This window comes from Fusarium phalaenopsidis (assembly GCF_050370095.1).
Source record: "Fusarium phalaenopsidis strain FUZ10S chromosome Unknown contig_32302, whole genome shotgun sequence".
Taxonomy (NCBI): Eukaryota; Fungi; Ascomycota; class Sordariomycetes; order Hypocreales; family Nectriaceae; genus Fusarium; species Fusarium phalaenopsidis.
In genome coordinates this window covers 1,842,915-1,867,874 of record NW_028145405.1, presented here as the reverse complement: position 1 = coordinate 1,867,874, position 24,960 = coordinate 1,842,915, and the positions used below count along the sequence as shown (strand labels likewise).

The 24,960-nt window shown below is 52.9% G+C and overlaps 8 protein-coding genes and 1 non-coding gene across 9 annotated transcripts; 7 read left to right on the top strand and 2 right to left on the bottom strand.

Moving 5' to 3' along the window:
- Positions 1-1,941: 1,941 nt before the first annotated feature.
- LRP88_07948 (uncharacterized protein) lies at positions 1,942-3,904 on the top strand (the record flags this gene model as incomplete). The annotated part of the gene is made up of 5 exons (XM_083244460.1): positions 1,942-2,697; positions 2,745-3,050; positions 3,112-3,312; positions 3,365-3,583; positions 3,632-3,904. The coding sequence occupies 5 exons, from the start codon at positions 1,942-1,944 to the stop codon at positions 3,902-3,904; spliced, it is 1,755 nt and encodes a 584-aa protein (XP_083098954.1).
- Positions 3,905-6,126: 2,222 nt separating this feature from the next.
- Positions 6,127-6,765, top strand: LRP88_07947 (ribosome maturation protein; the record flags this gene model as incomplete). The annotated part of the gene is made up of 3 exons (XM_083244459.1): positions 6,127-6,290; positions 6,532-6,655; positions 6,709-6,765. 3 exons carry the CDS (start codon positions 6,127-6,129, stop codon positions 6,763-6,765), a joined length of 345 nt encoding a protein of 114 aa, XP_083098953.1.
- Positions 6,766-7,266: 501 nt separating this feature from the next.
- Positions 7,267-8,692, top strand: LRP88_07946 (URC4/urg3 family protein; the record flags this gene model as incomplete). Its single annotated transcript, XM_083244458.1, has 4 exons — positions 7,267-7,422; positions 7,474-7,792; positions 7,841-8,014; positions 8,064-8,692. 4 exons carry the CDS (start codon positions 7,267-7,269, stop codon positions 8,690-8,692), a joined length of 1,278 nt encoding a protein of 425 aa, XP_083098952.1.
- A 1,166-nt stretch (positions 8,693-9,858) lies between these two features.
- On the bottom strand, positions 9,859-10,404 carry LRP88_07945 (uncharacterized protein; the record flags this gene model as incomplete). The annotated part of the gene is made up of 3 exons (XM_083244457.1): positions 9,859-9,921; positions 9,976-10,292; positions 10,347-10,404. 3 exons carry the CDS (start codon positions 10,402-10,404, stop codon positions 9,859-9,861), a joined length of 438 nt encoding a protein of 145 aa, XP_083098951.1.
- A 4,645-nt stretch (positions 10,405-15,049) lies between these two features.
- Positions 15,050-15,738, top strand: LRP88_07944 (optic atrophy 3 protein-domain-containing protein; the record flags this gene model as incomplete). Its single annotated transcript, XM_083244456.1, has 2 exons — positions 15,050-15,115; positions 15,172-15,738. 2 exons carry the CDS (start codon positions 15,050-15,052, stop codon positions 15,736-15,738), a joined length of 633 nt encoding a protein of 210 aa, XP_083098950.1.
- A 927-nt stretch (positions 15,739-16,665) lies between these two features.
- Positions 16,666-17,503, top strand: LRP88_07943 (uncharacterized protein; the record flags this gene model as incomplete). The annotated part of the gene is made up of 2 exons (XM_083244455.1): positions 16,666-17,001; positions 17,051-17,503. The coding sequence occupies 2 exons, from the start codon at positions 16,666-16,668 to the stop codon at positions 17,501-17,503; spliced, it is 789 nt and encodes a 262-aa protein (XP_083098949.1).
- Positions 17,504-17,552: 49 nt separating this feature from the next.
- LRP88_07942 (uncharacterized protein) lies at positions 17,553-19,822 on the top strand (the record flags this gene model as incomplete). Its single annotated transcript, XM_083244454.1, has 2 exons — positions 17,553-19,241; positions 19,295-19,822. 2 exons carry the CDS (start codon positions 17,553-17,555, stop codon positions 19,820-19,822), a joined length of 2,217 nt encoding a protein of 738 aa, XP_083098948.1.
- Positions 19,823-20,549: 727 nt separating this feature from the next.
- Positions 20,550-20,621, top strand: LRP88_07941. The gene has a single exon. It is a non-coding gene; the product is annotated as a tRNA-Gln (tRNA).
- A 457-nt stretch (positions 20,622-21,078) lies between these two features.
- LRP88_07940 (chitin synthase CHS3) lies at positions 21,079-24,792 on the bottom strand (the record flags this gene model as incomplete). The annotated part of the gene is made up of 3 exons (XM_083244453.1): positions 21,079-21,081; positions 21,132-21,493; positions 21,546-24,792. The coding sequence occupies 3 exons, from the start codon at positions 24,790-24,792 to the stop codon at positions 21,079-21,081; spliced, it is 3,612 nt and encodes a 1,203-aa protein (XP_083098947.1).
- Between the last annotated feature and the right edge of the window lie 168 nt (positions 24,793-24,960).

Below are 24,960 nucleotides of genomic sequence, written 5' to 3'. Positions count from 1 at the left end.
GAAAAGGATGGGGGGAGGAATAGTATTGGGGATCTGAATCGCGGGCATGTCCATGCCTTTTCCGCTTTCGTCTGCCCCGAAGCTCTTCGCCCGCCAAAAAGTCCAACGTGTTCGTTTGTCCGGCCACGGCCACGGCTTTCGGACAGTCGGCCAGCACAACCCCCCACACCCCCGGCGGACGCTTTCTGCCTAGCCCGGTCCTCGATGATGGATCGCTCGTCCACTGGAGACCCCTGGAAAGCCACTGAGGTTTCCCCTGGAACCCCCAAAGCCTGGTCCTCGCCTCAGGGGTCCATCGGCGTCCACTTTGCCCCTCTCTGGCATAGCTCCTCTTTGCACCGCCACGATGCCGAGCCGGCCTGGCTTACACAAAGACACGAGACTTGCGCTCGAGTCGACGTGTGCCAAGTTGAGGATTGCCGGGCAGTCCGTCCTCGCCAATTGATGATGAAGTTGGCGATGGAGAAGAGGGCCAGTGGGGAGGCCAAGAGGAGATGTTGTTTTGCAGCTGCAATCATCAATCGAGTTCCAGAGAGTATCTCCAGTCATCAAGATTCCACATCTTGTTGTAGGTACCTCAAGATAGCACGGCCATTATGCATGTATCCAACTCACCAGTACCTAGGTACCTAGTACGTGCTACTCCCTGTCGGTGTCAGCCATGAGCTTGATGAGACATCAACTGGAGTCATGATAACTGCTTTTCAGACCAATGTCCCACCAGAACTTCAAAAGTGGCCACTCTTTGTTTTATTTGGTGTATAACTCATAGCCAAATCCTTGTATAGAGGTAACTAGCATCAAATGTTTGCCATATCAACAAGTAAGTTCGAGCATGAACGAAACAACATGGCCTAAGACAACGGACGAGTAACGAGGCAATCCGCCTCATGACGCCAACTGTTTATTTATGCGACCGACGCCTCAAAGCTTCTGGCTATGTTTGCTTGAAACGAAATCCTCAGGTACCTCAATGACCTCAAGTTACATGCGTCCCAACAACCATGATATCGACCACCTTTCGAGTTTCATTCCCAGCCTCCTCGATTCCCGACACTCACGGCTCATAAAATCTTGAAAATGGATGTCTCAGATCAATTTTCATTTATGGAAAGGACACTGTCTGAGTCAAGCACAAGGCTTCTCAGCCGCCTGCTCACATGGCTTGTCCACCCATGCTCAAATGAAAGCCACTGCAAGCCATGAAGCTATGTTTATTTATTGCCGATTAAGCCTCTATGCAAGATTCTCGCCATATTTGCACTCTCGCACATGACATTAGATGTCGTGACTACGGTTCTTTGATAGCTCAGTGGGCATCTGACTCTTTTGATACCGTCACCTTGCATCATGCCTTCAAGCATTTGTGATGTAAGATCCAGCACGCCTTCTCGCCTTTCATCTGCAAGGCCATCATAGGTGACGCCTTCGTTTCACCGCTTCGAATCGTGATACTTTGGCTTCTTTGCGCCGGCGCGGTGCGATCCTCAGAGACCTGGAACTTTAGGAGGTGAGTTGCAGCCGTGCCGTCGTGGGTTGTGTAAGACATTCTAGCTGCAAAGACTTGACAGTCTCGGGCAACCGAAGGCGCGGTGAAAGATGATCTCGATTCCCGTTCAAAGTCCCTTCCCTGGCTCTTTCGAAGAGGCCAGAGAAGGGGCGTTTTGGAGAGTTCGGCCTCTTTCCACTTTACCACTTCCTTCCCTTGGCTGGATATCTACCTGCGGTCGCGACTGCTCCTGTGCAGCTCTACTAGATCCTACTCCGCGAGTTCGGTCTTCACCGTGAAATTTGCGATCATCTATTTGTTTCTCATCATCCATCACTGCAGCTATGATTTGAGAGCTTGCCTATGCTCGGCCTTGTTGAGTGTTATTTTGGTTTCTTGGGATCGCAACATTGCTCCGTTTCTTGGACTCTACCGCCTAGCCGCTCTCCAGCATGGCTTCCACCGATCCTCCGAGCTCGCCTTCTGGTATTACTCTTAATATTGACAGTTCTCAACGGCCTAGTTGGCCAACAACCGGCCTTCCGGTCTTATCGCGAGATGAGAGCCCCTGGGAAGAGCTCGGCAAGGCTTTCGACATCGATCTGAGCCCGGATAACATACGCAGCGATGACGGAGACGCATCTGATGATTTGAATAAGCTCAACATTCGAAATATACCCAAAGAAAGGGCAGCGGACTCGCAGCCGATGCGATGCTCAGCGCCCCCTGGTGATTATGATCACCTCTCCGTGAATCCCCTGCCAAAGCTACCATTCCGCAAATGGGTGAGATCTCTCAAGCGACGAAACAGCCTGAGTGAAGGAGGAGAAACATATACCGGTGATGAGAGATGCAAATATCCCGAGCCTAACAACCCATTCCGACGTGTCATCCATCGCAGATTCAGGAATCGATTTCCATCTTCGGGATCCTCCTTGGGCTTCATAACTGCTGTACAGAGCGCCAGTACGAGCCTTATTACCGCGAGCGCCGCAGCACCCTCGCGTCGGCGCCATGGCCGGTCGCGTGCAGAACGCAGCAGTCGAGCTTCTCTTTCTACTCCCCGAGTGTCTAAGGACGTTGGGCCGTTGGAGAGAGCTGAGGAGGATTTAACCGCAACCCAGCGTGCATTCGAACGTCGACAGATCTTGGAGGAGCTCATCAGCACAGAGGAGAATTATATTGGTGACATCCGTTTCCTTATGAATGTGAGCTTTGTATTCTTAAAATGACTTGGGCCAGCTGACCGTATCAGACCTATGTCAATATGCTTGCCGCTCTTCCTTCCCTGTCTAAGCAGCTACGATCATCGACTAATCGAAATCTGCACCACATTCTTCAACTACACGACGAAATCTTGGGCGATCTTCACCGCGTGGTCCCCTTCTCCGAATATTCTCAACTTGACCACCCCGTGCTCAGCAAGAGCGGTCGCAATCGGTCACGGGGTTTGAACACGCTCCCTGATTGTGGTGTCAACCTACAAGCACTCCATCATGTACCTGGAATGCTCACTGACCCCCAGGTTGCGGCGGAAGTTGCCAAGGTTTTCAGCAAAAAGGTACAGAATCCATGACCTTGTTCCATCAGCGCTGAGGTCAGTGCGCTAACTTCACAATGAGACGCACGAATTCTTCATTTATAAAGAGTACGGGGCAAAGTTTGAGATGATGAGAAGAGACATTGCAGCGGCACACGAGGGTTTCCCCGAATGGGAGGTTCACCAAAAAGGGGTCGAGGCTTTGGGCTTCTCCGTAGGATCCCCCAAGGGTCAGGAGGGCGGGTCTAACAAGGCCCTCACCGTTAATGACCTTCTTATCAAGGTATGTTGACTCCCTTTCAATAAGTCCGAGCACCCTGACATTTCGAGTTCAGCCTATCCAGAGAATCTGCAGATATCCCCTCCTGTTTGCAGAACTTCTCAAGCACACACCAGTACTTGACTGTCCGAACTCCCACATGGAGGTTGAAACAGCCTTGGCGAGGCTTCGGGAAGCAACAATTGAGATCAACAACTCGGCCACGAATCAAGACATGAAAACGACACTAGAGAAGACTTGGCTATTACAGGATCGTCTAGTTTTTCCCGACAGGGTATGATTCACAAAAATCTGTCAAGTGTGGATTCTAATTGTTCGGCAGAGGCTTGATGCGGACTCAAAGAATCAGATTCGTGCCTTTGGCCACATCCAGTTGTGCGGTGCACTTCATGTTTGTTGGGAGACCGAGGCCGGAGTTGAGGGCCAGTACATGATCTGCTTGTTGTACAAGGATGTCCTCTGCCTTGCTTCAGGGGGCAAGTCTGATCGGATATACACAATTTTGGCCTGCATTGATCTGCGCAGTGCAAGGGTTGAGGATGTCGACAAAGGAGGAGGTAAGAACCGCTATGGAGAAACACAGACTGGCATCTGACATATATTCTTCAGGCTTGCGATGTCACTTGGCTCCTTTCTCTTGGAAGCTGGTCTTTGAAGGTCAGCACGAGTTGTATGAGCTGGTCATGACAGCCTGCAGTCCGAATGAAGAGACTGAATGGCGAGATCGATTACAACGGGGTCGAGATTTAGAGCAATCGGAGAAACCATCAGTGCTATACAACTTCCTCTCCTTTGACATGAAGAGCTTGGGTGCCATCTTTAGACGACCAGGTGCGTACTCTTGTCGCCTTGCCGTAGGCTGCTAACTCATTCTTGTAGGCACAATGGCTCGGAGTGCTTCTGTCAATCGAGCGACTACCGCCATCCCACACTCAGCACAAGTTCATGTCATTCTAAAGAACACAAGCCTTGTCAAGTCGACAACCAACACCACAGGGCCGGTACCAATTCTTGGCCGCTCACATTCGTTGGTATCATCGAAGCCAAGGATCCCAGTGCTTGTACCGCCCCGAAGCGAAAGAGCGCGGCTTGAGGTTCTTCTAGGGGACGTCTGGAGCCAAAACATCATTCCATTTCCTGACACGATGAGCATCGCCCGTAATGAGCAGCTGATGCGTCGGTCAGCATCGACAATGATGAGAAAGTTAAGCATGGCAAACATGGCCAAGAGATCGGGAAGCATCTCACGCAGAGGAAGTGAAGAGGTGGCGAGCGAGGGACTCACCCGACAAACTAGCAAGTCAAGTGCGAGCTCGTTTGGCGTTTTCGATGTGGATGGGAGTTGGCACTCGAATTCTACAAAGTGCTCCACGTTACCTGAGGCTACGGAGATGAACATGGAGGAAAGCCGTGTCGCTGACGCCAGATCCTCAATGCAAAAGCTCACGATCTCATCCAGGCCTCGGGATGCAGATTTGGTAGAAACGACTTCAGACACTATGGATGACGATTTGAAAAAAGAATCAGCTATACAATCATCGACGACCAGTTCTCGGAAAGCAGAAGCATCACCCAGTACAAAGGAGAATACACGTCCGCCAGCCAGTATTCCAGTGCGATCCAAAAGCAATCGGTGGACTAGAGGTAGCGCCCAGGACGAAAAGAAAGGGCATGGTTTTCGCAGATTTTTCGGGTGAAGCCTATATTGTAGGGTTTGGGACGGGGTTATGAGCCAAAGTTGAAGAATGATGGTGGTGATTGGTGTGTGGAGAGACAATTCAATTGGATTATTACCGAGTGTATTGACAGAAGCGGCTCTTCAACGGTTACAATATGTTCAAGAAGCCCAGAGGTTTTATCGAAATAATTGAGCATACACACATAGGGCGTGCTACTTGGCATCACAGGTGATATGCTGGAGTTGGATGGATCTGGTATTTAGAGAACATGATGGGTCATGAATTAGCTACGGGGAACAGCGACGTGGACATGATGACACTGAGGTCTAAGTGGCCATGATGTGAGGGTCCAGATATCAGGCACTGGGCTCTGGATGAGAATGGTGCCATCATCAGGTTGGCATCAGGTTGATACGTAAGCGGGTAGCCAAGGTGAGGTTTGCCAAGGCAACGGAAAGCCGCAGGTAATATACGTACCTGGCGTAGAAAGCGGGAGAAGAAAAGCTGAGGGGGCTTGGGAGGGGGGCCCAATGCAGCCAATGCTTGGGGGAGAAATCTCCAGGCTCACACGCGGGGCACGCGATGGATCGACGAGGTTGAATGAGGCGTCTTGTGCTGCACTGTGCGGTACAAGGTGAGAGAGGACCTTGGTGAACCTGAAGCTTCCAAGTTGGCTCAAGACAAGGTGACGTACATGGTGGGTTCAGCATGCAGGAACGTCTGAGGAAGGCGGGCAAATTCCAACCAGGCAGGCAGCGGGAAGGCGCGTGCTGATTGGCTGAGGGGTAGCTCCTCGCGGCTTTTTGCGGGGACTTTGCTCTGAGAGTGCCCCGCGGCTCGGTACGTACCTGCCCACTGTGATGCTCTGAAGCACGGCTATGACGTAGGAAGCTTCCGAATCAGTAAACAGAGGAAGCTACACTCGTCACTGCTCCTCACACCGAGCTTCTTTTTAAGCCATAACATTCTCCCTCATCCTCCTCCTTCTTCTCTCCTTCTCTTCATCATCCTCACGATTTCTACACTCTTCATTACCAACAACAACAATACCCAATCACCACCAGCGATCTCATCCTTCCGTCACGCGACATCCTACCTTTCCAACCACCAAAGCAAACCACACATCAATTCAATCACAATGGCTCGCGGCGAGACTCAGCAGACCAAGGTCTACCTCAAGGGCAGCAGCGAGGAGTTCCTCATCTTCATTGATGACGTCGAGACCTACAAGAAGTGGAAGGCCGACAAGAGCGTGCCTCTGGCGCACTTCATCTCCTCATTCAAGATCTTCCTGACCCATGGGTAAGTCATTGGGAGCAAGCCACCCCCGCTTTCTTACTCTCCCCGGCACCGTTACTTTCTTGTTACTCTGGGTGGGCGTGATGGCGAGATGCTCCGATTGCTTGGCACACGATCGCTTGGACCCATGGCTCCTACCCACCATGTTGAAGCTTGTTCTTTTGTTTCCCTCTCTCTGCATTGGATGTTACACCAATTGCCGATACCAATGGATCTTGTGGACTGTTGCTAACAGCACCTTCAGCCAAGGACTGCAGGGAACCTACGACACTGCCTCCAAGGCGGCCCTTGAGAACGAGTTCGGCACTTCTGTTGATGACGAGGTCATCAAGCAAATCCTAGAGAATGGAGAGACCCAGACCTCGGAGGTAAGCACCATCTACTCTCGCCTTATTGCGACAGTGCAGCTAACGCATCCCAGATGCCCGAGCGTCAAGGTACCAAGAACGACTCCAAGGGTCCCATGGTTGCCCACTAGAAACGTGAACAGCAGGCGTTCCGGAAACGTAGAGGAAATTATTAGCGGCGATGTATTCGATGACTGGGGCTTGGCTGCGAGAAAGAACCACCGTTCAGAAATGGCTGGAAAGGTCGCCGATGGTAGGCGGATATGCATGATGGCGACCATCCTATCAGATCAGCAAGCGTCGCTGACGCCCCGAGAGAAGGGGAAGGATTGATGATAGCGTCCCATGAATTAATAAACCAGCCCTCTGATTTGATTCGAACAATGACTATAAATACTGGTGATGTTATTGGTGTTGAGATGCAGATGAGGAAATAGCATTAATTTGTGTGACGTGGTTGTCTTATCAGTGCAGCTGCCCGATCGATCGTGGTGCCGTGTCTCGGCTTACATACCGCCTTTGTTGCTCTCCGCCGTACAAGCTTGTACTTGATAACAACTACAAGTGCGGGGTTCATAGGTGTTCATGTTTGTTCACTATCATAACAGAAAAGCATTTATCACATATTCACGATGGATTCGCAGGCCAAGTACTTACTCTCTCTCCGGGCCATCCGAGACCGTGCCAAGATTGTTGGGGATGTGGCCAAGTCTGGCAAGCTGAGCCACTTCGATCTTCATGAGGAGAAGCTGGACGAGGTCGTCGACTTTGTGGCCTCTGTCATCAAGGTTGTGGCCCAATATTCCCTCCAAAACAAAGACTAACGGATGCTCTTCCAGCGTGACTTTGGTCCTGACAAGTTCCACACGATTCCCCCTCATGGCCGCTGGCAGCACTTCGAGGTGGGCAATGTGCCGCGCATCACCAGCATCATGGACAAGTGGGAGGAGGAGGGATGCGATGTGACTGAAAAGACACGTCGTCTCATCGATCTCTTCTTCGTCTCGGTCCTCTTGGATGCCGGTGCTGGTGATGATTGGCGGTACAAGGAGCCCGGATCTGGTCAGGTCTATGAGCGGAGTGAGGGTATCGCCGTGGCCAGCCTCGACATGTTTAACGAGTTGGCTTTCACGACCGACACTACCCCAACGGTGAATGGTGATGTCTACCGTGCTCGATATCAAGATGTGTACTAACGGCTTATAGGAAATGGCTTGAAGCAGCTTGATACGGATAAACTCGCCCAGGGCTTCCAAGTGTCTGACAGCAACCCCATGCTGGGAGTTGATTCTCGTGCGGCCCTCCTCAGAAGCCTGGGGCAGTCACTTCTCGACCACCCGGATGTATTCGGGGCTGAAGGCCGACCAGGAAACCTCGTTGGTGAGTTTTTTCTTGCCCGATCACCCGATGTCTTACTTACCAATCCTAGACTATCTGGTCAAGACAGCCGGTGAATCCTCCAAGCTTGACATCCTCGTTCTCTGGGACATTCTCCAGACTCTCCTCATTCCCATTTGGCCCAAGGACCGAACTGTTATTGGTGGGACAGCCATCGGCGATGCATGGCCACTCAGTACCCTCCGAACGGGCGGGCAATCGGATGCCGCCGCAGACAACATTCAGCCCTTCCACAAACTCACCCAGTGGCTCACCTATTCCCTCATGGTTCCATTCCAGCGTGTACTAGGCTTGCAGTGGATCAACGCCGATTCTCTAACAGCCCTGCCCGAGTACCGCAACGGCGGCCTATTCGTCGACCTGGGCGTGCTGTCTCTCAAGAAGGAGACGCTCAACCGCGGCTTGGAGGCGTCGGGTGGGGAGCTGCCGCTCTTTGAGGCAGGAGACGACACCATTGTCGAGTGGAGGGCCTTGACTCTGGTGCTGATCGACAAGCTGTACACCAAGATTCAGTCTCGCATGGGTGATGGTGTTCAGTTGAGCATGGCGCAGCTGCTCGAGGCTGGCACCTGGAAGTCTGGACGTGAGGTGGCAGCGCAGCGTCGACCAAAGACAAAGTCGAGTCCCATCATCATCAAGAGTGACGGCACCGTCTTTTAGATCAGGGATAATACAAGAAGAGTAGAGTGTAGTTTCTAACATTGGGGCTTGTGGTACTACTCCCAAACAACAACTTGATGTTGATGTCGGATCTTTGGTTGCCGGGTCCACGGATAGACAAAAAATCAACTTCCTCTTTCAACTCCTCAAGCATCCTCTCATACTCATTTAACCCCCTTTCTTCATGCGTTTCTTGGCTTTGTTTCCTTTATTCCCGTCGAGTGTGTCAAGTCGGCACGCCGTCCCCGTAGAGTCGACTCCGATGTGGGTCCCTCAGACCCGGGTCCGACAAGGGGTGTTTCGGAGAGCATCAGCCGCTGCAACCATGGGCAACAGAGCCAAGAAAAAATTGAGGCTCCAGGCCGAGGTACTGCGTAGTATTTTCCCAAGATTCTGGGTCAGAGGAGTTGGTTTCCAAGACTCAGCCCTTTTTTGTGGTTCATGTGAGGTCTTCTGTTAGTTAGCTCAGGGGAAAGGGTCCGGCCGGACCGGCTTGGCTCGACCAGGTTGAAACTCGAGGCGAAACGACAAGAAATAAGACGCAAGCGAATATGATGACTGTTTGTTTTATTGTTTATTAGTTTCTATCTATCGGGTTACATCCAGCAAGGGGGTTTCCAGAGGCCTGAAGCAAATCATGCGCCGGGATCAGCGAGTCCCGGCGGCCTCTTGCGAGCCGATCAGATTGATCATCATGCCTCGGACCCCTTGCCTCCCAAATTGCACGCCGTTCACATCCGACACGGCGGCGCAAGAGTTATCCCCTTCCTAGGGCAGCCCAGACCAACTCCTCCACGCTGGCCATACAATATCGTAGGAATGGTGAACATGGCGGTTGAGATCCTCCTCATCAAGATTCATCGGAAATAAGAAAACATAGACTGGTATTTGTAAAGGAAAAAGCAAATCATTAAATGGAAAAAGGAAACGTCGTAGATCGTCAGACGTCGTGATCATGAAGACGACGTGACGTGAGGGTATATACGTGAGACGTGCGAGTAAGTGCGCCTTTTGGGGGCGACGAGTAGTTCTAGAGATTGCGTGAATTCATCTAGATGCTTTGCCCCGGTCTGACTTTTGTACTATGTAGGTACAGTCTTTTTTTTTCTCTCTGCCGTGGTAGGATACAGAGAGGACAAGGGGTGCGGGTGAGGTAGAAAATCTGACTATACACGAGATGCGCCGCCGCGCCCACGTTGGGGAAGAGTCCATGGCTTTGCACATATGATCTAGAACCAGCATGTTAGTGTTGATCCCACTTTATGGAACAGGACAGTGCTTACCTCGCCTTCGCTATATGCCCAAAAGTAGACAACCATGCCGATGAGGTAGTAGATGGCGGCATTTGTGCCCTGGTAGATGAGGGCTGCGCAAAGCGCCGTTAAGGGAAGGAGGGCGAGGCGGAATTCGAGCGAGCGGTGGAGTGCCGAGCCGGCGACGAAGCCCAGGGGCCATTCGAGGCCTATCATGGTGAGGCCGAAGAGTAGATTTAATATCTGGAGCACGGGAACCGGTCTCACAGCGCCGTCGAGGCTGTGTGTTAGGAAATCCCAAAAGATCTTGGGCCAGATGAAGGCCTCGATGGCAGCCGCAATCTGGTCTAGATTGTAAATGTTAGTCGAGTTCCGGGGGTGTCTCAAAAGAGTCAACTTACAGGTTGCGGCGCTCAAGATGATGAGACGCGCCCAGTGGTTCTTGATGAGTCTACCCATGATGAAGTCGTTGAAGTCCCAATCAAGATTATCTTTCTCTGTTGTTCCAAGCCTGGCGAGGTTCCCTTGCGGATGGCACTTCCAGACACTTGCTTCTCTTGGTCTAATCGAATTCCACTTCCAACACAGCTGTCGAGAGTCGTCCTCGGTGGTAATAGTACAGACCGGCCAGCGGTGGGAGTCGTAAAACGAAAAAGCGAAAGACAAAGGGGTATTATAAGATGAACGAGAGAAAGGTAAAAAGAAGGGTCCGTCAGGCCAGCAGACAGAAGAATGTTGAGATTACTGGAACCTAGAGAGGAAGAGAGTAGAGTAGAGTAGAGGTGGGTGAGAGGCCGGTATTATGCGAAATTGAGGTTATGTGCGTCTGATAATGGCAGCAACCCCCCCGAAGGGTAGAGGTCGTGCCGAGAGAGTGAGGAGGGTGGAGAGGCGGGTGGTTGAGAGTCTGAGGCGTCGGCGTGTCAGACGATTGCGGATGGTTGTGTAGCCGGCGATGTCGCGGGAGCTGGTTCAGAGATCCACGTTCTAACAATCCGATCTATGATGACAGCGAGCATACGGGCGGCATCTGATAGTGCGGTTTGTATAGGTAGCGTTGCGCAGTCGTGGTTGAGGCAGATGCGAAAGCCCCAAGTTAACTAGACCAAGGCTCGGCTGTCTCAGCGAGGTCGGCTTCTCTGTTGTCCGAAGCTATGGTTGTCGCAAGAGTGCGTAGTGGGTTGTGGCGATGACACACACGACAGTTCTGAGACACTGGAACTGAGGAAGCGATTTCAAGATGGACCAGGGATGGTATGGTATCCGTATGGTATGGTATGTTACCGAGGGGAGGGGACGAGAAGAAGAGGAGACTTGCTGCATGGCGACCAAGGGCAGTTTTAAGAAAAGGCCAAGAATGGACATCGGGAATGGAGAGAAAATGCACGCAAGCTTGTTCAACCCATTTCACAGGCCAAGCCAATGCAATGCAGTCATCGACTACGAGCATGGGGGTCCCTCGAGCCCCATCGAGCCATGAGCCACGCCATCCTCGAGGCCATTCCTCTCATTCTCACCTCACGGGCAGCAAGCGCCCTGGGCATTGATTGCACGCGAACGGGGCCGGGCCATACAGACACCATCACGGCAGAGACTGGCGGTGCGGAAAGGCGGAGGAGAAGGGTGACGGTGAGGGGGGGACCGTCGAGCAGGGATGCGATGCGGTGCAGTAGCCTTGTCACACGGCGAGGAAGCCCACGATCTTGATGCTAACCCGTCTCCAGGCCATGTCATTGGCCGCCTCCTAGTCGAGGTTAATCGAAACCTCCATCGACAAGTCTGCCGGTGTGGTGCGGGGGCTGGTGATTGGTGATGACCTCGGCGGCTAGATGCCAGAGCATGGGCCAATGGGCGTGCTTATCAGCCATGTGGACGAGGAGCACGGCGGGTAGACCGACAAGGATCAGAAGCTAAAGCTCAGAGCCAGAGCATCGAGAACCAAGCTCAACAGCATCGTCGGTCGGCCTTGATCCTGATTGTCCTCGACTTGGTCATCAGAGCATGCCAAAAACTCTTCGCATGAAATGGCTCGCACCTCTCTCCCGTCCTCTGTCGCCTCCTGCTTCTGAGACGCCTCACCATACAGCACCAAGTCTCGTGTGCCCCTCTTGAAGCAGAGGCTGGGACAACCGACGTTGCGGTGTTAAGAGAGAGCGGGAAAGCTCAAGACCCCTGACCTCTGGTCCCCTCTCCCGCCTCCAGCCCACATCCACCTCCGACCATCCATTCACCACCCTTGTCTAGTTAGCTTGTCGACCTTAGTGGTTCTTTTTTTAACTCTGTCGAGGTCCAAAAGACGCACTTTCGCCTTTTGCTTGTCCGAGCCCAGATCCCCCAGCCCAAGAGAAGAAACGAAACTGATCGGCTGCCGGCTGCATGTAGTGTTGGTCCCAGCGGAAGGCATGAATATATGTGTTGGAAGCACGGCCAGCACATGGTCCAGCTGCGCCCAAAGCCAGGCGCTTGTCGAAACAGCGCATCCTTTAAAGGCCCTCTACAAGAACTCCAAGTCTGCTTTCAGCGCTTACACGCTGCTCAGTCTGCTTCATCTACCGCTCAGGACTGACATGGCCGGGCCCGGCATCGCCACGCATCACCTGACACGGCGCCGGCAGGACACGTCCGCTCAGGCAGGTACACGACGAGCTGGTAGGCTTGGAGTTGGGATTGCTGCCCGTCCAGGTCATGCTCAAGCCAGTAGCTCCCATCCTTCACAGCATGGTTTCCCCCATCGTGCAAGCAAATGTCTTGAGTCGTTCGATAGTGTGTGATTACCAGAGCTTGAGGCCGACCACCATCTCTGCTCGTCGCATGGCCGTCGTTTCTTGTCCGGCGGCTGCACGCCCGTTGTCATTGGTTCAGCCTCCCGTGACAGACCCAGCCACATCAACCTCGTCACTCCGCGTTGACCGTTGCCCGGTGGATATCACGACCCTGTCCTTGCAGAACCTGGGCGCCTCGGGCGGGTTTGTTTCTTCCCATCGATCTAGCTGAGGCTGCCTATCCTCGTCGTGAATGGCTGGTCATGCAGGCAATTAACCTCGCAGCCATCTTGCTCCGGAGCTGTGGACCCACATCGCAGCTTCGTCCCCGGCTCCGGGCTTTGGTGACCCGGCTTTTTGGGCGGATGATCGACTGTAAGTGACGTTATCTAAGAAGCGTCAGTCCAAATCAGTCGATAGCCTATTCATCTCGTCACCGCCAACAATCAGTGTGTCTAATTCCAATGTCTTGGCTCCGGTGAATCAGTCCATCTTAGTGGGAATGGCAACCCTACATGATCCCATGTCACACCTATCTCGCCCGTCAACTCAACTACTGACGCGGGAGGGACCACTGGTCAGAAAGGAAATGACACGTTCACCATCCGCATCGCCTAGATACTCCTTGATGAAAGCTGGACCGCTTGGGTGAGTGACGTGGACCGTGAGATCTCTGAATCCGGATGTGATTCCGGTCAATATGTTGGCTTGGTCTCTCGATAGCGCCTTTCCATCTATACATTGGCACACCAATTCTCGAAGAGCATCTCGTCGGGCCTCATTGCTGTGTTCTCGGGTAACCGTACACTCTCGCCTGAGTGCATCCAGACAACCACGCAGGTCTCGAGTTGATGAAATTGGGATGATAGGTGGGACAGAATCCGAGAGCATCCTTCATACCAGTGTTAGAATCATGAGAAATCGTAGTTGAATCACGGATCCTACTCGGTCTGGACTCGAGAGAAAGTCTCCATTGGATTGTCCCCGCATAGCAGAAGCACCACGGCGGTATGCTTTCCTCCACTCATCAGCCATAGTCTCTCCACGCGAGCCCTTCCATCGTGAGTCTGCAGTTCTGTCAACGATAGGAGAGTGACTCTGAAAGTAGCGGGCGGTGTACCCGAGCTGGTGATGGGAAATGTGATATCACAAGCATCCAGCGTCGCCTCTGCTCATCTAGCATCAGTCCTCCTGCATGGCCTGCCGTGGATCACATTAGACGAACCTTTCCAGGGGTGCGACCCAGCCCTGAGTGACGGGACAGTGGATGCCCACTCTTGTCGCTTCCGCAGGGACGAGGTGAACATGATTCGTCGAGTCTTGAGGAGGGATGCAAGGTGTGGGTTTTAGAATCGAGGGTTGGGTGGACGAACCAACACGAGAGTTCGAGGTGCCCGGTAACTTGGTAACTCGCTCCCATTTTGGAAAGAACAATGGAGAGTGCGTGACCCGGACTTACAGAGGGAGAAAGAGCGAGGCTGTGAGAAGCACTTCCCTGGAAGCAGTCACAGCTGAGAAGCTGCCATCAAAGTTTCCTAGTCAATGCTGCCTGCCATCTCTCTCTCAATCTAGGGTAGCTGGGGTATCAAAGGAGCTGGATGTTGGTGCTCAAGCAGACATTACATACCCAACCATCCAATACTAAATATTGAAGCATGTATCCTGAGTTAAGCCCCCGATAACATAGGCATGGGTGAGTTTAACTCTCAAGAGCCAAGACAAATTCGCAAAACCGTTGGATTAACAAGATGTCATATCATGTCTGGTCTCAACCATTGTGGGGATTTGGGTGAAGGCCAGATGATACTGCACCGTGTAAAGGCAGGTGCCGTGATCTAGGTAGGGCAACCCCCTAATTGGAATCCAGACCAAATTATAACAACGGCCAACGACTGATGAGAAGAATAGAACACTTCCATCGTTAAATGGTTATTTAAATGAGATCAAGCTGAAGTGTTTAATTCCCAATCTCAAACACTGGGCCAATCGGAGAACTGGAAGCTCGAGTGTACGTACCCCTCACTCGCTCACCCTGGAAGGTCAGCGCGGAACATCACGGCGCCGGATGATACGGCACTGAGCTCGCCTTTGAAGAATGGCCGGTGACGACGTGCTTACCGTTGGCCCGATCACCCAAGAAATGCCATGAACTAGGTCGACCCAATCTCTCGATTGACGCTACATCCTTCGTTGTGCGCCATCATTGAGACATTACTCGCCTCACAGCTCTCTCAATTGACAGCAACTCATCTCCGGCACTAAGCCCCACCGACTGCGAAACAAATTCGGTGCTCGAGCAACTGACAACCCTGGAGCCAAGACATCCAAAGCCCTCTCCGGCCATGGTCCCTCTTCCCCTCTTCAAGCTCGCGGCTCTGCTCGTGAGGCATGTTTCCAAGTATGGCGCGGTACGAGCCTCCCTCCCAAGGCCATGCTCCAAGATCCAGCGCTGACTCCCCGCCAGAATCAAATAAAAGCTCAGGCTCACGACCACCCCCGATTCCGGGCCTTTGCGGCCCGATATGGCCAACATATACATCAATTGAATATGCGCATGTCGGTAGCGCTACTACGAAACCCCGAAGCGGAGCGACGAGCGAAGGAAAAGGCAGAGGCACCGACAGTCAAGACGGAAGAGCAGCAGAAGCGGGACGACGAGCTCAAACTGAAGCAGAGCACGGAGCCATCCGCGAGGAAGATACCATTCCAGAATATCTGGCGGCGCAAATTTCGAGCACTCCCCGAGAATAAGGCGGTCGACCTGTTTGCAGATGTCATTGGAGACGTATTCATCTTGTCGGTGGCCGTTGGCCTCATCGTCTACGAGTCCTGGAAGTCGTCACAGAAGCCCGATGCGAACAAGATGCGGTTAGAGGAACTCGATGAGAAGCTGGAAGAGCTCAAGAAGAGAGAGGGGGAACTTGAAGAAGCCGAGGAGAAGCAGAGGCAACGCTTCGAGAGCTTGGAGGAGGCGTTGCGTGGTCTTAAGGATCCAAAGACAAAACAGCCGCTGCTCCCAAGCCTACAATGACCATGAGATGACGAGCATCTGTCAAATTGAAGCGTATTCTGGCAGGCAAGAGTCATAAGCATTGAAGACAATGCGTTGGCTGGGAAATACAGTCACACTGATCTCGAAGAGCTCTTGAACGAGTTGGGGACATCCATGAACGGAGGTTGGATCTGGTCATGCCGGTGTAGGTACCCCTGCCCGTCCTTCCATGGCCTGTAACCTTGTACACTATAACATCCCCTCACTTAAACATAGACAGCCATCACTTACGATGTAAGATAGCCACGCAGTATATCAACTCGAGGACATATCAATTGAGCTTGTTGAAGCTGGGTACCTACGGGACCGAGCTTCTAAACCTTAGGCGAGAGGGAATCCGATTGGCGGATAACAGCATTAGCGGTGTGTGGTGTACTATGATTGGCTAGTAACCACGAACAAGACCCACTGAGGGTACCTCGTGGTGGTTGCCAGCGGCAACGGCCCGCTGGGAAAGTACACAAACTTCGCGGTTCTAGCTCGTCGCGGCAACTACATCTCTTCCTGCCTGGAACCACACGCCAACTTGTTCTCTTGCATCTACTAACACAGGTCCTGGCGATATTCATCTCAGCTTCAGCATTGCTTAATGCCTTTGCGTTCTTGCTAGCGAACAGGCGACTCTCCTCTCTCGTCTTGCATGCTGTTGTCGCGAGTTCCGTATGTCCATCCCGTCCAATTTCATCGAGTCCCTGACCGACATTCATCGCTTCGAACCTTTCCTGCTACGAACAACGCATCCACTGGCCACATGATTATGACAATTAACCCTTGGTTCTAGATCGACTTTCGCGGCTCCTCAAGGCGGTTGTTGATCTCGTTATTTGCTGGCATCGCGCTTGCCGTACCGAGTCACTGTCGATCCCCTCAACCTCCGAAACGTGTTAATCGAGTCGCTCTCTCGCCATGGCCCACAGGCTTGCGCCCAGAGGCGGCATCGATCTGGAGGCCTTGTCGCCTAGGGACGCCAACGCCCAACGAGTACCCAAGACGACTGAGATCAAGACCAAGACTGTAGCTCAGCTCAGGGCAGCCAAGGACAAGGAGCACCCACCCCCACCGCCAGCGGAAGTGATCGAGCCCCCCAGCGCAAACGACCCCAATGGCGTGACCTACCAAGTTGGAAAATTGCTTGGCAAGGGTGGTTTTGCTATTTGCTACTATGGAACACACGCCGTGACGAGGCAAAAATTTGCCCTCAAGGTTGTCAAGAGCACAATGCCTCCCAAGATGGAGCAAAAGGTATGCGGTGATGGAATATTTGTAATGGTTGGTCCTAACGTGCTATTAGTTCCAAACTGAACTTCAGATCCACTCCAAGATGAAGCACAAGAACGTCGTCCAATTCCTACGAGCCTTTTCGCAGGAAAACTGCACTTATCTGGTCCTGGAATTGTGCCCCAATGGTTCGCTAATGGACATGGTGAAGCGGAGGAAAGGCCTCACGGAACCTGAAGTCCGTTTCTACTCTGTCCAGATCGCCGGCGCAATCAAGTACATGCACAACAAGGGCATCATCCACCGTGACTTGAAGATGGGAAACATCTTCCTCGACTCAAGGATGAACGCCAAGATTGGCGACTTTGGTCTCGCGGCATTGCTGGTGACAGGCAGAGATATGCACACGATTCGACGGACGACGCTCTGTGGAACACCAAACTACATCGCCCCTGAGATTTTGGAGAAGGGGAAGAAGGGCCATGATCACATGGTCGACATCTGGAGCTTGGGAATTATCATGTGAGACAAGTCGGTTCTTCGGAATGAAAAATGCTAACGAGTACAGGTTTGCCATGTTCACCTCCAAGCCGCCGTTTCAATCTTCAACCACAGACGAAATCTACCGCCGAGCCAGGGAGAGGGACTACGAATGGCCCGCTGCGGAGACTTCGCAGAGATTCATCAGCCAAGAAGCTAAGGACCTGGTGGCCACGATGCTCCAGGATGCGGATCGCCGTCCGGACCCCGATGCCATCATCCAACACCCCTTTTTCACATCTGGCTACATGCCTACAGAAGCGGAGATGAGCTCACGGCTAAGGGAGCTCCCACCAGACCGACAAGAATTCTATGCCACGCGGATGAGCAGCTCTCTGCAAGCACAGTCGCTGAGAAACTTCAAGGACATGTGCCTAGAGTGCGGCATAGGCCCCTACGGACCGGATAAGGTTGTCTACTCTCAGATCTGGAAGGAGATGGCTGCAGAGGAGAAGGCTGGTCTTACCCCATTGATTCCGCTCGAGGAGGGAATCTTGTATAGACCGTTCGAGGAATGGGTGAGGGAGCAGCAGCTTAGAAAGTCTCGGCTTGCCATGTCCGTGTCTTCGCACGTATCCTCGCAGGCAAGCGTTTCGACCGAGGATCCACTGTCGGGCAGCGGAAAGACCAGCGCATCGGCACTCCTTCGTCAGCCACCACAGAGCTTTGCCGCACAGCAAAGGTCGCAGCACAGGCCGGCCAGCTCTATGGTACCAAAGCAACGGCCCACCCCCGAACCCACACTGTCTGCCTCGCAGAGCGTGCGAGCGAGGCCAAGGAGGGAGGGATCGCGAGAGAATGCTTCGAGGGAAGCCATGGAGTCGGCCAGCAAGAGCCTTCGAAGCTCGAGCAGGACAGCCCTGCCCCCAGCTGGCACAACCTCTCGTCGATCTGCAGAGCCCCAGACGTCTGAAAGACCAGCGCTTGAGCGTCGATCAGCTACACCCCCTGCCCCGGCCGCGCCGCCAAAGCGAGACTATACAGAATCTATGCGACCAGCAACTTTGTTCAGCTCTTCTGAGCGGCAAGACCAAATCTCAGGCACAAGACCTGACCTGATTCTGGATCGACTACACCGCCTTCAGACAGAGCTAGAACGGGCCCTCAACTCGAGAACCATGGCAATCATCTCATCAAAGATGGTCGCACCGCCCCATCCTCATGTGGTTGTCAAGTGGGTTGACTACACCAACAAGTTTGGTCTAGGCTACATCTTGAACGATGGTAGCGTCGGATGCATTCTTCGAGATATCCCCACGACAGAAAATGGCAAGGCTGCGCTGCTCCCCCCAGCTGGTGTTTTTATTCGCGGTGCAGAGAGACATATTCTGCGCAGGGAAGACGAAACATACGAGGACAGAAGCCAGCCTCTCCCGATGACTGAACCCATCAAGTTCTTTGAGAACAACGGAGAGATTGGCCTGTCGGAGGTGATTGTTTCTCCCGAGCAATTCCGCGTGGCTGTGAATGAAGATGGAACGCCTGGCAAGATGCAGCCGGGTAAGGACATCTTCCAACACCGGAAGCGTGAGAGGATCATTCTTTGGAAGAAGTTTGCCAACTACATGATCGCTTATGGACGGGACGATTTTGTGCCGGCTGAAGAGACCGACCCAGTGGGTGCCATATCTCCAGGCCAGAAGGGCACAATGGCCGAGCTGGTGACATTCTACCAACGATTCGGAGACGTTGGGTGCTGGGTCTTCTGCGACGGCCACCTCCAAGTAAGTGATCCCATTGCCCTGAACGAAGCTCAGCAATATGCTAACATGTCCAGTTCAACTTCCCGGACCACACCAAGATTGTGATCGACGCCACTGGCACCTGGTGCCATTTCTGGCATCTCCCCCAGGATGCTGCAGAGAGACTTGCCAAGACCGGCACCATTGGCGCAGCAGCACTTGACGACCGAGCCATGCTGTCGTATCCCCTCCAGACATTGTTGAACTTCCAAGCCAAGCCGACTGCTCCTCGATCTGGACGGACGACTACCACGCGGAGGCGGCCCGAGATCGCCCCTGATCTGCAGGGCATCCCCGCTGCCAACGATTTCCGACGAAAGATCGTCTTTATCAAAGACGTTGTCAAGGAATGGGTGACAAATGGCGGCCTTGGCAACAGCCAGATGAGCCGGGAGTCTCGTCTCCGATGGGGCGGCTATCGTGAGAACATCAGCTCTCACGTGCCGCAGAAGCACGTATGGGTTACAGTGGGGGCTCGATGGGGCGACCAGCGGATATCGACCTATGTTGACGCCCGAAAGCCTTGGGAGTTGGGCGAGGACGTTGATCCTTCCAAGAAGTGAGACTCATTCAGGGGAGAGGAGAGGGCTGGCGTTTGTGTGTTTCTTTTTGACGCAAGCCATGACGAAGAATAATGCATTTGCATGTAGGGAGTATACAAAGGCGGGTTTGGTTGCTGCTACAGTACAGTACTTGTTGGCGTTGCCGGTACATGTTGTATGGCGTATTCGGAGCAGATAGGGCGAGACGGTGTTTGAGCTTTCAATGTCGCTTTAGCTTTAGAGTCCTAGGCACCTCGGTACGAGGGTAATGATAGGCACGAGCTTTTGATTCTGGACTTTGACTATGCTTACAATGCCTACGGGCCTAACTAGATGTCTGTGTGGGTATCGCACTTGGTAGTAGGTTGTCATTTTCTCATCCTAGAAGGGATCCAGCAGTTGAGAGTATCTTTCATCTTTGACGGAAGTGAAGCTTGTGCGTGTGGCATGGCAGTTGTTGTTGTTGACCGGAGAACTCGGTGCACAACAAGAAGAGTCTGTCTGCTATTAACATGCCCGTCAGTTTGAAGAGCCCACAAGCTAGAGGACGTTCTCTCGAAATGGTGGACTCCGTTCCTTAGCAACAAACACGCCCGAGGCCAAGCTAGTATTTAGTTATAACAAGTCGACTTCTTCGTTGGTAGTGCGCCAGCTCGATATTTACATCTTCGAGCCAGGGTTATTCTCCTGCATGTTGTCACAGAGACCATAGTCGAAAATCCATGACTCCTCGTCAAGCTAGTCACGTGGTTTCGTGGTCTAACGGCTATGACTGCGGATTCTGATTCCGCCAGCGAGGGTTCGACTCCCTCCGAGACCTTTCTTTTTGCCCTCCTCACGGAACCCCTATTTTTCTTTTGACGATCAACTCGCTGGAGGACATACTGGTGTGTACAGCTGACATGTTCATAACAGAAACATCAAGGCAGTCATAATAAATGTGGTATCGTCATTCAGAACAGTCCAATTACACTATTTACAAGAAGCAGCAGCTGGAACAACGAACGCCATACCGTCGCCATGTCCAACTGACTCTATACAAGAAGGCGACCTTTGTCCACTGGTCCGGTGCCTCTAAAGGGACACCTCAAAAAACAATAAGCAGAACAGCCCGCCTCAAAAAAGCTACCCCGTATTACATATGCGTCTCTTTGTGCGTTTGCGTTGCGTGTGCATTCCCAGGTTATTCGAATAAACTCCCTTCCTTTTGAATCACCGTAGCCTTGACCCATTCCTTCTCCGTGGCGCCAAACATTCAAGCATCAGAGTAGTAATCCTCACTGTACTGGTGGTGGCCTGGAGGGCTGGTCCAGCTGCCTCCGCCGCCTACCACGTTCTCACGGGAACCCCAGTAGCCGCTCTTGGATCGCTTGTCGCGCTCGAACTCAGCCCACCGCTTCATCGTGATCTTACTGCTGTCAAACTCGCCCTCGTATTCGAGACCCGCCTTCTTGGTCTTTTCTCCTGCCGTCTTTCGAGTGTCACCCCATGAGAAGTCGTCAAACTTCCAGAAGGCGTAGCTAGGCAGGACAAAGTTCCAAATTGGTAGGGCGAGGAGGTAGATGAGCATCCAGACAATGTACGACCACGAGTGGGCCGTGACGACAACAAGGAGACCCGGCAGACCGAGAATGAGAGCCAGCAGAACCAGGGGAATGATCTGAGGAGGCGAATTGATGATCGAAGTAATAACTGCGACGTGGTTAGCTTATGCCCTAACACAACAAGCATTGAATTCACTTACCAACATAAAAGGTAAACGCAATGGCAGCAGGCAGAACCAGGGTACCGACAAGCTCGACAAAGATGATGAACTGCATCGAGAAACAGAAGGTGCCGCACAGATCACGGACCAGAATGAGTTCCATGAGGTTGTGGATTGTCGAGTTGATCCAGCGACGTCGCTGAGACAGGAGAACCATAAACTTATCGGGCACAGTCGTCTTGCACACAGCCTGGGGGATAAAGACTTGTTTTCGCTTGGGGAACGTCCGCAGCATCAGGGTTGTCAAGAAACGATCTTCTCCCAGGAGGTACAAGTTCTTCTCGTGAAGAGTCTCGACCACGTTCTCCGAGTAGTGCTCGACAATGTCGGGGTTGGCCAGAATAGGGACCCAATAGTTGTGACCACCCTTGGGGGCCTTGATGCGGTACATGCAGAAACAGCCGGGCAAACAGGTGACACCACCAAAGACGGACTCGAAAGATTTGGCCAGATGATGTGAGACAAAGTACTCAAACACCTGGATCGCCGTCACCCAGCTGTCACGCTTGTTGGCAATCTTGGTTTCGCCGCAGAGACCCATGATTTCAGGATCTTTGACCATAGCAGAGATCATGTGCGTCAGACTGTCAGGGAACACCTTGGTATCGGCGTCTACCATCAGAATAATCTCATAGTAGTCCGGCGAGATACCAGTCACCTTCCAGAGGCCGTTGAACATTTCATACTCGAGTTCCGTCATTCGCTCATCAAACATGACCTTCTGAAGGAAAGACATGAGAATGATCTGGCTGTCTCGCTTTCCTCGGTTGCCAGGCTTCGAGTTACCAGCTTCATCCGGAGTTCCACACTTGACAAGCACCATCATGGGCACGCGCTGCTGTCGGTCGACAGGAATTCTAGAGTTCTTGCCATAGTCGTAGAAACCGCAGTAGGCCTTGGCCATGTTGTGTCGCTTGGCTCCGCTAGCAACTGCCACATAAGAGAATGGCTCAACCATGTCGGGAGGCGTAGAGTGGTCCTTGAGCATGCCCAGGCAGACGTCAGGAGTCGAAACAGCTTCGCCCTTGCCCTTGATGATACCGTCGCAAATAACAACAATAACCTTGTGACTGTTGGGGTAGTCGGTTGTCGCGATCGAGTCTAGAGTAGTTCGAATACCCTCCTCTCCTTCAGAGTAAGCCGTGACCAGGCACATGGTGTGAGCCAAGGGGAAACCAAAGGGCATCCAATCCGAAGGGGGCTGAGGAACAACGGCATCGTGAATGAAGCCCGCGGGTCCGGGGCCTTCGGTAGGGTTGGAGCTGCTGGAGTACGGGTCTGATCGGAGGAAACTGGCGCGGCTGTCATTGCCCTGCTTGAAAATGGATCCAGGTGCGAGTAGTTGGCTCGAAGCAGCCTGGCTGGCCATTGTTGTGGGAATGCGTCGCTGGTTAGCGAGCCTTACGTCGGGGCCGCCGACAGTTGAGAATCGAGATGTGGTTGGGAGGAATGATCCGCGCTTGGTGGTTCGGTCAGATCCGACCACAGTGCTTCCAATATCACCAGGCAATCTCGCAGGTGCACGGTAAATATCCTCGGACCAGTCTTCAATCTGGCGGTTTCGCTTTCGGCGATCGGAGCTCTGCGATGTCTTGGCTGGTGCGTACTTGCGGCAGATGAACCACTGGAAGATGATGGCCAGCAAGAAGCGGACACCGACGACTGAGAGAATGAGGACCAAGGCGCAGTAGAGGACAATCTTGGAAGCAATGCAGCCAATCGTCTCGGTATCGACCGATCCAACCTTGATAATCTCCTCGAAACACTGCGCATACTTCTTGTCAGTTGACGACTGGAACATTCGGGTTACGTCGCGACCCCGAACAAGCTTGTTGATCTCGGAATCCTTGTCTCGCAGCTGCTCGAAGCGTTCAGGGATCACCACCTGGCTCTTGTTGAACCAATTGAGGAGGTCCAGATCCAGGACGTTTCCAGAGTAAACCATCAGGTTGCGCGAGCTGTTCTTGATATCGTCCCAGCTAAAGTAGACGTCCGCAGAGCCGCTCAAGTCGAGGTAGAAAAGATCTCGCGATTTGAGCGTCGTATGGCAACCGTAACCAAGATAGTACGGAATGGTAAGGTTGGGCTTGGACGAGCCATCCTGGTTAAACGTAGTGCAGGGGAAATACCAAGCCAGGTCGCCGTCGTCGTTGGTCGGGACATCCGAACCATCTGCGAGTGTGATCAAGCCCTTGCACTTGCCATTGACGTTCTGGAACAGAAAACTACCATCCTGTCCACCGTGCTTCTCGGGCAAATCGTAAAGAACGTTGGGGCCCAATCCGTCACTTCGAAGAGGCATGCCTTGAGCAGCAGGGTGGTGGGACTTGGACAGATCATAGGCAACGCCGTGGAAGATCATGTTACCACTATCAACCTTGTTAACGCGTAACCGCTCCGCGGGAGCGCCGCAGACAGTCGCCGTGAAACCAAAGGTGAGAAAACCGACAATGGCCATGATGCACAAGATGACACTGATGAGGCCCATCTTCTCTCGCCAGGCCCTCTGCTGCGCCCTTGTTGGCATACCGCAGCACTTCATAATGAAGCCGGGAGCCCAGAAGGTCACAATGGCGCAGTAGACGTTCCAAAATGTAGGAGGTCGAAGCTGCTCCTCCACCCGCTTGGTTTGTTGTCTGGAATTACGCTTCGACTTCGACTTCGACTTCGACTTCTTCTGGATCTTTCCCGATTTCGAGCGGCTTGGAGCAGGGCGGGAAGAGGCGGCGGCGCTCTTCTCGTGTTCGCCGCTCGCATGTCGTCTCTGTCGAGGAGAGTTATCCGATGCGTCCTCGTTGAGATTCGAGCCGGACCGGTCGGTCGACGCCTCGAGGTCCTCGTAGATGGGGTCATTTCCTGTCGACGATGGGAGAACGTTCATATGCGCAGCATGCTTGTGGTAGTGGTAATTTCGGTGGTCCCTATCAATCCTGTTTCTCTCGGGTCGAATCAAGCTCCTCTTGCGAGATACGGGCTCGTTGTTCCTCGAGGCACGGGCCTCGGGGCTCGATGGCGACAGAGGCATACTCTCTGTATTTGAATTAGGACCGATGGAATCAGCGAAAGAAGAAGCAGATCTCCCACGTTGGTGTTGATTTGTATCTCCTACGGGATGATAGCCACCGGTTTCAATGTCGACTGGACGCGATCGTCGCGAGGGCGAGTTTCGGTAGACATTGCGCTGATCGTATGCGGGACTCGCGCCCGGCCGTTCGGGGAGAGACATGGCCCTGCGAGGAAGGTGTTAGAACGGGTGAATTCTCAAAAATCATGCGGCGAGAGACGTAACGAGACTGGGCGCTGGGCGCAGGGAGACTCTGCCCTTGTGTCGGTGAGGGGAAACGAGGCAGACGATATCAGGGAGGAAGGTTGATTTCGATCGACGCAGTAAAGG